A 14671-nucleotide genomic window follows, 5' to 3' on the forward strand; every position below is an offset into this window, starting at 1 on the left:
CGTTCTTCCTCTGTTAACCATGGTTACCTGCAAGGAAACACGTGCAGTCATCATTGCTTTGCACAAAAAGGGTTTCAAAGGCAAGGATATTGCTGCTAGCAGGATTGCACCTAAATCAACCATTTATCGGATCATCAAGAACTTCAAGGAGAGAGGTTCAATAGTTGTGAAGAAGGCTTCACGGTGCCCAAGAACGTCCAACAAGCGACAGGACCGTCTCCTAAAGTTGATTCAGCTGTGGGATCAGGGCGCCACCAGTGCAGAGCTTGCTCAGGAATGGCAGCAGGCAGGTGTGAGTGCATATTCACGCACAGTGAGGTGAAGACTTTTGGAGGATGGCCTGGTGTCAAAAAGGGCAGCATAGAAGCCACTTCTCTCCAGGAAAAACATCAGGGAGAGACTGATATTCTGCAAAAGGTACAGGGATTAGACTGCTGAGGACTGCAGTAAAGTTATTTTCTCTGATGAATTACCTTTCAGATTGTTTGGGGCATCTGGAAAAATGCTTGTCCGGAGAAGGAAAGGTGAGGGCTACCATCAGTCCTGTGTCATGCCAACAGTAAAGCATCCTGAAACCATTCATGTGTGGGGTTGCTTCTCAGCCAAGGGAGTGGGCTCACTCACAAATTTTTCCTAAGAACACAGTCATGAATAAAGAATGGTACCAAAACATCCTCCAAGAGCAACTTTCCAAACTATCCAAGAACAGTTTGGTGACGAACAATGCCTTTTCCAGCATGATGGAGCACCTTGCCATAAGACAAAAGTGATAACTAAGTGGCTTGAGAACCAAAACATCGAAATTTTGGGTCCATGGCCAGGAAACGCCCCAGACCTTAATCCCATTGAGAATTTGTGGTCAATCCTCAAGAGGCGGGTGGACAAACAAAAACCCACAAATTCTGACAAACTCCAAGCATTGATTAGGCAAGAATGGCCGGCCATCAGTTGATTGACAGCATGTCAGGGCGAATTGCAGAGATCTTGAAAAAGAGGTGTCAACCCTACAAATATTGACTCTTTGCATAAACTTAATGTAATGGTCAATAAAAGCCTTTGACACTTATGAAATGCTTGTAATTTTACTTCAGTATACCATAGTAACATCTGACAAAAAGGTCTAAAAACACTGAAGCAGCAAACTTTGTGAAAACCAATACTTGTATCATTCTCAAAACTTTTGGCCATGGCTACAGGTTCTCAAACACGGTTCCCCAAACAAGTCATGTTTTCCAGGTCTCCTTACAGAATCACCTGTGGATCTTTTAAAATGTGTCAGTGAGTAATGAATACACCTGCGCACCTGCCGGGTGACCTGGAAAACATCAACTGTTTGGGGTCCTGAGGACCAAGTTTGAGAACCACTGCTGTACATGGAGCAGCGTCAGGATAAACTGTTCAAACAAAATGCTTGATAATAACAAATTATTACTGTATAAGTAAGAATGCACTTAAATAATACAAAGTTAGTGCAACTCACAGCTCCATTCTGTAATTTCTCATATTTTTATTTACTAAGCAATATAATTGTATTCTAATGGAGTACAAAAATATTCAAGCCAAATGTCGGGACCAAAACACAAACCACAATATATCATTTAAATTTTGATAAACAGAAATGTATGAGTATTTATAAAGAAAAAAAGCAGGTCTAGCTGCCTACAGTTACCTTTCACATCAGGGTCATCTGTGTGAGGTTCCAGGTTTTCTATCATCTCTTCCAGCTCTTTTCTGGTAGCCATGGCTATATTAGGAGAGCCAGGGGATGAGGTCTTCTGAGCAACTTGCCTACTTTCAGGCCTGCGTGCTTCAGCTTGTGACTGCCGAAGTTCCAGATCAATATCAATCTCAGGTATGGGAGTCCTCCAGTAATGGAACGAATTGAATAACTCTTGCTCAGTAACCGGTCTCTCCTCAGATTCTACTTCCAAAACCTTAGATGCCTCCCTCTCAGGAGGACTCTGCTCTGGTTTGACAGAGTCAGCTGAAATCCCCAAAGGCAAAGTGCAATGTGAAAGAAAGTCAATGGTCTGGCTGTTAACCCTAAAAAGTTCATCTGACACTGGATCGTCCTCCAAATTTGTTTCTAACATCACAGTAAAATTAACAAGGCTGCTATCCGCTGAGGATTCTTCTCTTAAAGTGACTACGTCTTCTGAGACAACATTCTCTGGGTCTTCTGGCAGCGGCTCATAGGATGCACGACTAAAAGAAAATCAATTCAACCATACTTCATTAGGAATACCCATGTTTAAACTGGAGAAAAGCAAAAATATTTGTAGGGGTATTTAATATGGAGCGAAAAGGTCGGAATCGGCGATAAATTATCGCAGATGACGTCATTTTCGCCAATTTCAATTATCCCCGTATTCAATTTCAAAGACTTTTCGCAGGTTCGAAAAGTCTTTGAAAAAAAAAACGGGGATAACTTTTCACCACTGAATAGGTGGCGAAAAAAAGTGCAGAATTGGGGTTTAGGGGTGCAGGCTTAAAAAAAATAGCCTGCATCCCTGGGAATGTCATTTTAAAAATAAACAGTGTCAAAAAAAGATTTTTTCAAAAATAGGGACACCCCAAATAATTAAAAAATTGGGGTGAAAAAAAAAAAAATGGGAAAAAAAGGGTTTAATAATAGGGAAACAGGTTCAGGGCTCTTCTGCAAATATGCGCCAGGTGTATTCTAGAATAGGTTATTAGCGGCAGGTGCATATTTGCAGAATTTTTAAATAAAGACTTTAGGGACTTAAAAATATGCTAGTACCCATTTTCATGTACCCCAAATTTGATGGGAGCACTTAAAAAAAAAAAAACGAAAAAAAATAAAACCTAAGTGTTCTTCTGCAACACTTTTTCAATGTCGGGAAAAAAACACCTGCAGCTGCTATTTAAAACGCCGACTTTCATTTGCAGGCTAAAACGGAGGTAACCATATTGATCACCCATGTTTTTACAGCTTTAGGGGGGTCCTACAATTTATTCCAGGTAAATTTTGTTTTTTTCGCCGATCCTACTTCGCCGGTTCACGTTTTCGGAGCTTTTAAATCGGATACGGGGATAAAGCGGGCGCGCGCCCGATACATTATCCCAGGAAAATCTCAGATGTAGACTTTTCGCTCCCATATTGAATACCCCTCTTGGTATGAAGATTTATGACTGGATTTACCGCTATTATGTAACTAAGTAAACTAAAATAAGCAAATGTTTTGTTCTGTGGGTTTGATTAACTTTCCATGCAATTTGATCTATCTGGTTACTATTGAGGCAAAAGTGCTACAATACCATCTAGTAAGACAATTTGTGTTACTAATAAAAGTGCAAAAAGTTGTAAATGTTAAGTAACACTTACACAATGTAAGTAAATGTAGCATTGCTGGCTATTAATTATGGAAGGGGTGGTATCATCACAAGAATAATGTCAAGTGCATAGTGACTACATTAATAACCATCGAATGACATCAGGAACCAAGAAAATGACATTTCTGGAGTTAAGGTATGGATGGGGAACCTCATCGGCCTGGGGGCCGTATAAGACCCGTGGAATCATTTTTTTCTGCTAGCCTCATCTGGCTAGCAACCAGAATCTATGTAGCAGTGCCGCCTGGAGCGTCCTTAGGAAGAACACCACTGCCCTTACAGCACTGCTGTAATTACCGGCGATTGTGGCCCCGCCCCAGTGTGACATCACACTGAGGGGGCTTGCCCTGCACTAGGCCCCAAAATGAGATATAGAAAATAGTACATATATACAAACACACACACACATATATATATATATATATATATATATATACACATATACCCAAAAACGTTGGTTCTTTTGGTATGCATTTTTAAAATATACTTGGAGACATTTCTCCCAAAATCCCGGAGTGCCGCTGATTCTTCCGCCCTCTTGCATCGTCTTTTACACCGAGGGCACCCGGGTACCATTGTCCACTATGGCGAGGGAGAGTGCTGGATTGCTTCTAAAATCAATCTATCTATAGATCAATCCTCTGCAAAAAGGTTCCCCACCCCTGGGTTAAAGTTTAATTAGCAACATTCATGAATAGAAGAAATACACATACCCCTCACCAGCTTCACTTGTTTTCACATCAATGGTGTTTTTACATTCTTCTTCTTTGAAGTATTGACCAGAATTTGATGGGTTTGCAAACGTTGCTATAAAAGGCCCAAGGGATTGAAAGGCAGCTTGGCGTACCTGTGACAAAACCATACGTTGTCATACTATATAGTTTGCCATAGGCAGCAAGTGTATATTCATACAAGATTTATATCTATTTTACAGAAGATTAGACACCTTCAGCAACACTGCAGCAACAGCATGGTTTGGGATTGGTTATCATTTATACTACTATTCAATGTTAGAATTAGAGACATTGGGGTATATTTACTAAAGTGTGTTTTTAGAAGTGGAGATGTTGCCCATAGCAACCAGATTCTACTTAACATTTATCTAACACCTTCAAGAATCTGGTTTCTTGCTATGGGCAACATCTCCACTTCTAAAAACCCACACTTTAATAAATATACCCCATTGTGTCTGTACATGAACCCTGTTTTAGTCGTGTCAGAATATTTCAGTTATATTTCCTTGTATTATTTGTTATTCCTTAATAGATGAATAACCGTACATATTTTCAGAAAGGTGTTAAGGAGAAAATAATAAGAGTCTTCTTCTCTATGGGCTCTATTCAATTCAATGCAAATTGAATACTGCTAGAAATACCGGAGCTATCCAATGCTGTTGAGCCCTACTAAGGATTTCTTCTCGCACCCTTCCTGGGGTGCGGGCAGAAGTCAGACAAAACTCCAGGCGCGACGCTGGTTTCAGCCCTTAGCGCTGCGGAAACAGCATCGCGCCAGGCAATTAAGTCGGAGAATGCCCATACTCGTGACTAAACACCATGTTTAAGGCGCGAGCACAAACATTTTTCGACAGAACAGCGTGCTGAATTGAATAGCCCCAGTGGGGTGCGAGCTGAAATGTCAGTGCTGGCAGCTGATTGCACCCGACTACAGTAACAATTGAACAGCTCCGTCAGGCGCAAACAATTAAATTCCGCCCTATGACTGTGTATTAGGTTTAATGCAAAAACTAGCATTTGCCAGCAGCTTCACTCGCGTGGATGTCTGTTATTGCTCAGTGGAACTAATTTTACAAAGAGTAGTGGTATCTAATATTATGATGTATATTTGATACGTAGTATTTTTTTGTCTCCATAGTTCACACAGTTCCTAAAAGTATATTTGTCCCAAAATATTATAGTTATATACGTCGTCATTTTTGGCTGGAGGAGCCTGCACACTGCACGTGCCAAGTGTCAAACGTCTGCTTTTTCCTTTATTGCTCCTCTCCTTTATGTCACATTGAGATAATACATGCCTCAGTTTCTTACTGAGGTGACTAAGCTATACAATATTTAAAACACAATCCAAATTCATCCCGTAGTTTTTGCAAGATGCCAGAACGAACAAAATTTTTAAATAACATTTTTTTGTCTCAATAGTTCATACACAGTCCCAAGGAGATGTACAGAAACAACCATTAGAACTTTATTATAAACTATATACTTAAAAAAATGAAAAAAAAAAAGCTTGGATGTTGTAAATTGTTAACTCGCGCAAAATCAATGAAACCATCACAACATACCCATCTAGACGGGTCACTGATAAGATTAATAAAAAGAGCTGAGAGCTTAGTTCGTCGAAGTTCTTGAGATGTTGCACAAGACACTGCCATGAAACACTCGGCACAGGCTTTACGTACACCCCATACATTGTCTGAACAGAGCTGGAAAAACCTAGGTAACTGGAAGACACACAAACACATTAGAATTAACTGCATACAGACAATCTGCACGAAGATTAATTGATTTCTTGCATAATTCATAGTATGTAGTCATATAGAAGGTGGCACATATAATGTACCTTACAATACTGAAAACTCTATAACCTTTCCTGTTGAAATCATATATTCTTTAATTGGAGTAGCCACAAACTAAAACCTCTCTCAATAAATGTTAAGGGGGGTATCCACTAGACGATAAAGTTGAACGATAATGATAAAATCGTTCAATAATCGTTCAAATATCGTTTGCAAATCGTGCAGTAATTGTTTCTAACGATGTACGATGCGCACTCCCGCTGGTCGTTTGATCGTCTCCTCCATCGACTGAACATGCAGGTCAATTTCATTTGATTGCTTACAAATCGTTTACGCTGAACGATCAAACGATGAACCACTGTCTGCCCACTATAGCTGAAAGCTCTCAATCACAGATTAAAACAACATAGTTTATTGTTAGATCTTTTGCAAATTGTTCAGAGTGGAAGATCATATTTCAAGGGAAACTTCAAGGGAAAATCGTTAAGAGGTTGGACAGGGATAAAATCGTCTAGTGGATGCCCCCCATTAGAATTCAGAAGTAAGATTTTCAAAATTATTATAACAACGTCTGTTTAAAGTAACAAATCACTCACCAGCATTTTCTCTGTTGCATCTTGTCCAACAACACTGCAAATATCACCAAAATTGGCAGCACAGACCTGGAATATAAAACATACAAGCCCTTAAACAAAAACAATGGTCTAAGAACATATATACTAGCATTAGTTTATCAGAAATTCAATACACTTGTATGAAATAAATTACAAATATTCAATTTGTGAACTATGACCTTCCTTGGGGAGACAAAAGTGGACTGGTCAACCCACGTAAAAACCACTGTGCATTATAAACAAATTAGAAGTGAAACCATAAGCCTTAGAGGTCAAGTAAACATACTCAGTTTTGTCTGACAGGAAGTGACTGTACTGATTGAAGCATCTATGTACATTATTATATATATATATTTTATTTAAAGGGCGCCACAAGGAGTTCACAGTGCCTTACATAGTACATGTGCTAACAAGTAGTTCAATCTTGGTGGAGACTAGGATCTGACTCCTGGGTCACTGGACCAGTGTTATTTTTCAGGGACCCTTTTCCACTAAGCCGCAACCCTGGTAGACCAGGCAATAAACCTGGTTGTAGCGGCAGTGGAAAAGGGGTATTAGAAATGGAAGACAGGTTAGGAGAGGTAGATTTGAGAATCATCAGCATACAGATGATATTGTAGGCCAAAAAAGCTGATGAGCTCACCTAGGGAGGAAATATAAAAGGATAGCAGGTGCCAAGAACAGAGCCTTGACGGACTGAGGAGTTTATTTACTAAGCAGTGTTAGGAGAAGTGAAAAGTGAAGAGTGATAAGGTGCCAGCCAATCAGCTCCCAACTGTCATTTTTTAACCACAGCCTGTGAGATGGCAGGTAGGAGCTGATTGGCTGGCACCTTATCACTTTTCACTTCTCCTAACACTGCTTAGTAAATAGACCCCTTAAACTGGAAACAGAAAAGGGAAGAAAAAGTGGAGCCATAAGAAGAGACAGGGAAACAGCAGTCAAAGAGGTACAGATGTGTCCACATACATCTAGCCTCCTTGAGTGTTAAAAAGCCCTTCTAGCAGCGCCAAGCATCTTTTCACGTGACTATTTACATTCAAATGCGTCTTATTCGCACAATGGTGCGCAAAGGACTCACAAGCAGCATCTGCTGATTAAAATGATATGCGGCATGCCTATATTCTGTGTGTGACTGCGATATATTTGCATGCAAAATGCTACGTTACAGTGTCGCATAGCACGCATTTGAAGGTACAAAGTCCCACGAAAAGACGCTTGGTGCTACAGAGTCACACGGCACTCGCTCGTTATGTGTAACGCGACTTGTAGCACATGGAGGATAGATGTATGTGGACACATCTGTAGGAGGATAGCTAGGAAAGGCAGACACGCAGATCAAAAGGAGTGAAGGATTTGCAAGAGGAGAAAGTGGTCCACAGTTACAAAGGTGGCACAGTAGTCAAAGAGAATAAATAGGGAATAATGGCCCTTTGAATTGGCAGCAAGAAGTGAAGAGGACGAAAACTAAAATAGGTCAAAAAGGGAGTACATGAACACAGATTGGGAGGAAAAAAAATGGCTAAAATGGTTGGTGAAATACCTGGATTGGTTTTCTTTAGATTATGTGGTGGAGTTTTAAATTGAGTATAAAGCTTTTAGCAGGTAACCTAATACTCACACACAATCATTAAATCCCTTATATAAGTGCACTGGATGGTACAAGTTAATGACTGCCAAGTCCTGTAAACAAGCACTTGCATCTTTGAGCCATAATAAAAAGCTCTACAATTTGTACCAGACAGAGTTTATGCAAATACATTTTTTTAGGAAGGTCATATAAAAGAATTGGCTTGGAACTACCTGTTTCAAGTAACATCAGGTAAAGGCATAGTTCAATTTGCAAACTTATATTTTTTTTTTCATTTTTTTTTTGCATAACTTCCTATAAATTTATGTGGTACAGAATCAAATATATTATAGAAAGATTACCAAAACAAACTTTGTAAAGACATAACAGAATGAATGGAAGATGCACATACCTTACGGACATGGAACATCCTGCAGTCACAACACATTTCACAAAACCGTGGCAGGATGAGCCTCTCTGTTATATCTTTACCCACCATCGAGGCAATTTTGCACATTATCTATGAAAGAATGTTGAAAATACTAAACCAAATCCAAAAGAGTAAAGACTTCTCAATTCCAGAACAAATGAAACAATCAAAAATAAATCAATAGACTAACTCCATGGTTCTGAAACATTTTCATAATAATATGACCCAAACTGTCCATGATGTAAAATATAAATTTGGTAAAATAGTCAAATGCCATACTTATCACAATAATAGAGAAAAGACATTTTATTTTATTTTTTTACCAGTTTATTTTAATTTTTTTTCTCTGATTCCATGGGGTACATTGGACATACACTGGGGTATACAGTGTGGTGTGTGGGGCCACACAAACTGAATCTTGATAAATTTGGACTTGGCTCCTACCCCTCTATACACCAGCTGACTTCAGTTTAATTTAACCAAGCAAAGTAGAGACAGAAGGAGAGAGGAAGTATAAAAGGAGGAAAAAACCCTCAACTAAGTGACCAAACACGTTACAACAATATACAAACCCCCCTCCCCCCCAAAAAAGCCAAACAAACAGTTAAACCAAAACAGAACCATATACACTAAAAACAACAACATAGGAAGGGCATCCAGCATCCCCCATGGAATCGGAGAAAGGGATTTTACTGGCAAGTACAGAAATCCTGTTTTCTCCATCCACTGTGGGACAATGAATAGACACTGGGAACGACCAAAAGCAGTCCACAGGGGAAAGAGCGCTCTGTGGATGCACAAAGCACCCAGCATCTAATGGGGGGTATCCACTTAGCGATTTAAACAAGCAATTGCACGATAACGATGTCGTTATCGTGCAATCGCTTGCAAATAGTGCATGTTTTGGACGGAAGCGACCCACAATGCGCGTGCCCGCGGGTCGCTACAGACATTGCCCATACATGCAGGTCAACCTGACGTCGTCAGGTTCAGCATGAGCGGGGATGAGGGATGTGCCGGGACTGAACGAGTGAACGTTCAGTCTAGGCACATCACTAGCTATACAAACGACAGCACGATTGCAATGTCGCAATCGTGCTCTCGTTTGTATATCGCTAAGTGGATACCCCCCATTAAACTAGCCTCCTTGAACCCAAATGTGTCAAAATGATAGAATGAGAAAAGTATGCATGGAAGACCAGTTGGCAATCCAACGGAGCTAAGCCATAGAGGCCCCATGATGCGTTGCCCAAGTACCGCCCACCAAGTGGGATGAGCTGAAACTCTAGAAGGCATTGGTTGGATCCAGCTATATACTGAGATACTGTCTGTTTAGAAGCCAGCTAACCCTTCTTGTGAGGATCATAGTTGATAAAAAAAGAAAAAAAAAAAAGTCTTCCGTAAGGCCAAATTACCGGTAACATAAAATTTGGGCGCCTGCACGCATCTAAAGAATGGATCGAAGAATCTCCACCAGGAAGAACCAGAACCACAATAGGCTGACTTACATGAAATTTGGAGACACCCTTCTGGAAAAAGTAAGGTTTTGTACGAAGCTCCGCCAGGTAGTCATGAAAAACCAGGTAGGAAGAGCAATAAGATAAAGTACTTAGCTCAGATACTCCAGGCTGAAGTAATGGCTGAGAGAAAGACTTCATTCCAAGTCAGGTTATTTTAAAAGGCACAGAGTCAAATTGTTCAAACCGATCTGAATGCAAGAAAAGATTCAATTCCCACGGAGCAGTGGGAGGGAGAAACTGAAACTGAATAGAAAAAGGACCCCCCCTGCATGAACTTCTAAATCGCAGGTAGGTCAAACATCTCCGGAAAAAAAACCAGAAAAAGCCAAAGCCTGCATCCCAGGCACAGATAGGCCTGTAGGAATACCAGAAGGCGTGATAGCCTGAAAGACAAGGGAGGAAATGCCTTTCACACAAGACCACATAAGCTCGCCAAATGCAGTGGTAATGTGCTGCGGAAACCGGCTTGCGAGCCCTTAGCATAATTGAAATAACTGTCTGGAATACTGTGTGTCCTTAGGAATGATGTTTCAAGAGCCACGCCATTAAACGTAGTCAAGGTAAGGTGGGATGGATAAATCATCATAAACAATATCCATGTGTGGACATTTCAAGGCAAATAGCCTTTTCATCAGGACATACATAGGAAAGTGCCGCCTTCCTTTGTATTGTGCTGGGTGCATACCCAAGCCAGAAGGATTTTTTTTTCTGTACATTCTCTCTAGGATGGCACCCGTCATTTTATATTTATCGTCCTGAGTGCAGGGCATTTTCAACTATATAATATATATATATATATATATTATATATATATATACACACACATATATACACACACACACATATATATATATACACACACAGTATATATGAAATATATATATATATACACACACATATATAATATATACACACACACATATATATATATATATATATATGTATTATATATACTGTGTATATATATATATATATATATATATATACATACACATACACACAGTATAATATATACACAGTATATATAATAAATATATATATACACAGTATAATATATCTATCTATAGAAATCCAGGAACATTGTCTCAGATAACGTGCAGTAATTGGACCATAAAAGCAACATGAGTACAATAAGCAACATTTACTTAAACTTTAAGCACAATGATTACATCCAAAACCAATAATGCGATAGAGCAACACAATCAATCAGACATTGTTGATTATAGATTAAATTCCTGTGTACAAGATGTAAAATGTAAGTGGACTTGAAACTCACAGCCACATTTTCAGTCTTGACGTCATCATTGCTGTCTGGAGTAGTGAGATCAATGAGCACCGGACATACTTTAGTCTCCACGTCACATCTGTCAATCAGTTCTTGCTCTAGTAGCACCAGTAATGCTGCCTGACTTGTCTTTCTGACCTGAAAGAGTGTGGCATATTGCAAATCAAAAATTATTAATGTTCTGACTTGTATAAAATATTGATTTCTCTACTCCATCTTAAAATAAGTAACTACTCCACAAGTTACAAAAGTAAATTGAATAGATACAAGTACCCACTAGTGTAGTGAAGTGTGCACATTTACGATGGATGCACAATACCCTTTAATGGAGCGAGGATACAGCAGTACTATACTTTTTAATTGCGGAAAGCAATGGAGAAGTGATGTGGTTCTGAGATGGCTGATGTGTACCTAATTGATGTGGGTCAACTAGTAGGTTTAAAATTGCATGAACAACAAGTATTAGCAATATTTTACAGTCCAACTACAAATTAAGAGTATTTTTACAAAGCACAATGTAAAAGGTACCTTAAATAACGATTTATAGCATGAGGCATACATTGGAAAACAAAGTAGTAAATAATAAAATCGAACCTGGTTATTCTGGTCAGCAAGATAGCGTACTACAATAGGCAAGAGATATTTGGAGAAAGCATGGGGAATTGAAGGTCTGTTCTCTTGACAGAACATTGCAAGGTGAGGCACTTGTTCCATGAGTTCTGCACGCACAGTAGGCTCTGTTCAGAAATAGGACTTACATTTAACAAAGGTAGTAGAAAAGACTATCACAATATAGACTGTAAACATGAGCAATAATCTAAGGTGCAAAGCAGTTAGAATATAAATTAAATCTCAATGCATTGTGTTTTAAATTTGCTCAGTTTAATGTGTTAAGTTGTACAAACATATTAAAGAACAAAAATAGTTAGTGTACTTATATATATTATGCAGGCAGTAATAGAAAAGAAAAACACACAAAATAATAGTTATGGTAGACTAACCATTGATAACTCTTTCTTCGAGGTCCATAGGGTCCACAGGGATACAATGGGGATAATGTGGTTGGAGTGATGCAGGCACCAAAATGTTAAAGCTTTCAGCTACCAGGATGCACCGGTCCTCCTTCACATATACTCCGCCCCTGGCAACAGGCATTCAGTTTTGTACACAAGCCCAAGGCAGGAGAAGGAAATAGGAGAAGGAAGAACAATCGTACACCAGACACTCATACAGATACTCGGAGGGAATCCGTGACCGAAAGGAAAAATTACCCAATGCAGCCAGGTGCATCAGGGTGGGTGCCCTGTGGACCCTACGGACCTCGAAGAAAGAGTTAAGTCTACCATAACGCTTATATTCTTCTTCAGGACCCATAGGGATCCACAGGGATACCATGTCTTAAAGGATTTCCCCTAAGGGTGGGGATGCTCCTGAGCAGAAAGGAGAGCTCGTCACCCAAGGAAGCATCCTGAGAGGCAAAAGTATCAAAGGCGTAGAACCTGAGAAAAGAGTGAACAGAAGACCACGTGGCTGCCTTGCACAATTGCTCAACAGAGGCACCACGACTAAATGCCCATGATGGCCCTACAGACCGAGTAGAATGTGCTGTCACCGTTTTTGGAACAGGGAGATCAGCCTGTATGCATACCTGAGAGATAGTCATACGTAACCATCTAGCCAGAGTCTGTCTGTTAGCTGGCCATCCTCGTTTGTGAAAACCATATAGCACAAAAAGAGTATCTGATTTTTTTAAAAAGTGTTTGTATACTCCACACAGATACGGAGAGCACGAACTACATCCAGGGAGGCTTCATCTACAGAAAGATCTGAATCCTGAATAGCTGGAACCACATATTTCTTCATTCATATGAAAATGGGACACTACCTGGGAAAGGTAACCCTCCCTTGTACGAAGAACACCTCTATTCAAGGTCTAATCCAGCCTGAAGAAAAGCCAGTACCCGGGAAACCCTAAACACCTTAGGGCAGTAGTTCCCAAACTTTTTTGAATCACGGCAGTGCATCAGCATTGTTTTCACGGCACCCCTAAGCCAAGTTTGTTATTGAGAAATTCTGAAAAAAAAATGTAACGAAGTAGTAAAGTGAAGTAAATTCTTACCTGTCAACCTTAGGTTTGGTTATATAGTGGTGGACAGGTTTGCACTTCCGTTTGTCAACATTTTCATTACACTGACCATAAATGATTTGATTTGGCGCAGGACAACCAATGTTTATGGGAAGATGACTTTCCCGATTTATCCATCTTCCCTAAAAGGTGTGATGACCTGTCACTGCCCACCATCCGCGAAGACTGGTGTCTGTTTTGAGAAGCACCCAATTTGGTATCAAGAATGGGCGACCTTTGTCCAGATGATCCTTTTGTAGCCACGAGAGAGAGAAACGAACCTCTGGAGTGAGAAGGATCCTCTGGGTCCTTATTAGATGATACTGTTCGTTCCACCTAAAGAGAATCAATTTCTGCAGAGGACTGGAATGGAATCGAGCATATCCCACCATTTGAAGGTCAATACCATTGACCGCAGGACCTGCATCGCTGATCGAACGGATACCCCTCGCTTGTTTAGCAATTTGCGTATTCGCAATTATAGGGCCACAATCTTGTCCTCTGGCAGAAATACCCTTTGTGTCTGAGAATCCAGAAGTGCCCCCAAATGTACCATCTGCTGTTTTGGAGAGAGAGTATTTCTTCCAGTTGATGATCCAGCCGTGCTTCTGTAGGCAGGCAATGGTCAGCTGGAGATGGTGTTATAAAAAAGCTGGAGACTGTGCCAATATCAAAAGGTCGTCCAGAAAGGGTGGTATTCTGATTCCCTGACGCCTGAGGTAGGCCGTCATAAGCGCCATTATTTTGGTAAAGACCCGAGGGGTCGTTGATAGACCAAAGGGTTTTTGCCTGAAATTGGTAATGTTGTTGCAGGACAGCAAACCGTAGAAATGGTTGGTGGGATGGCATAATAGGCACATGCAGATATGCATCCTGAATGTCCAGGGAAACCATAAAATCCCCAGGGTCCATTGCCAAAATAGTTGCCCCAAGAGTTTACATAAAGAAACGGGTACAAGGATAAACTTGTTGAGTGTATCTGGGATAGGGCGATAAGACCCATTCTGTTTCTGAACAAAATATAGATTGGAATAATAATCCCTTCCTTGTTGTAACACAGGAACTGGATAAAACCTTGGCTCTTGAAGAGCCACGCCGTCAAAGACAGGCGAGGTAAGTCCGGATGCCTGCAGAAGGGAGTAAATGGCCTCCTGAAGGGCCAAGGCCTTGACCGCATCTGATGGAGGATCTGTGGAAAATAAAACTTCTGGGGAAAATGCCTCCGGAAAGTGAGGGCATA

At 40.3% G+C, this 14671-nt stretch overlaps 1 protein-coding gene across 3 annotated transcripts in view; it reads right to left on the minus strand.

The window, feature by feature from the left end:
- PPP4R1 (protein phosphatase 4 regulatory subunit 1) overlaps positions 1–14671 on the minus strand; it is a 106425-nt gene that overhangs the window by 52261 nt on the left and 39493 nt on the right. For all 3 annotated transcript variants that reach the window (XM_088469697.1, XM_088469696.1, XM_088469695.1), the window contains exons 5-11: positions 11901–12043; positions 11298–11444; positions 8484–8591; positions 6484–6549; positions 5654–5812; positions 4068–4201; positions 1670–2205 (exon numbers count right to left, since the gene is read on the minus strand). In XM_088469697.1, coding sequence (XP_088325823.1) covers positions 1670–2205; positions 4068–4201; positions 5654–5812; positions 6484–6549; positions 8484–8591; positions 11298–11444; positions 11901–12043 — 1293 coding nt within the window. The remainder of the gene's footprint in view (positions 1–1669; positions 2206–4067; positions 4202–5653; positions 5813–6483; positions 6550–8483; positions 8592–11297; positions 11445–11900; positions 12044–14671) is intronic.

This window comes from Taudactylus pleione, unplaced genomic scaffold (assembly GCF_031769625.1).
Source record: "Taudactylus pleione unplaced genomic scaffold, aTauple2 ptg000093l, whole genome shotgun sequence".
NCBI classification, from domain to species: domain Eukaryota; kingdom Metazoa; phylum Chordata; class Amphibia; order Anura; family Myobatrachidae; genus Taudactylus; species Taudactylus pleione.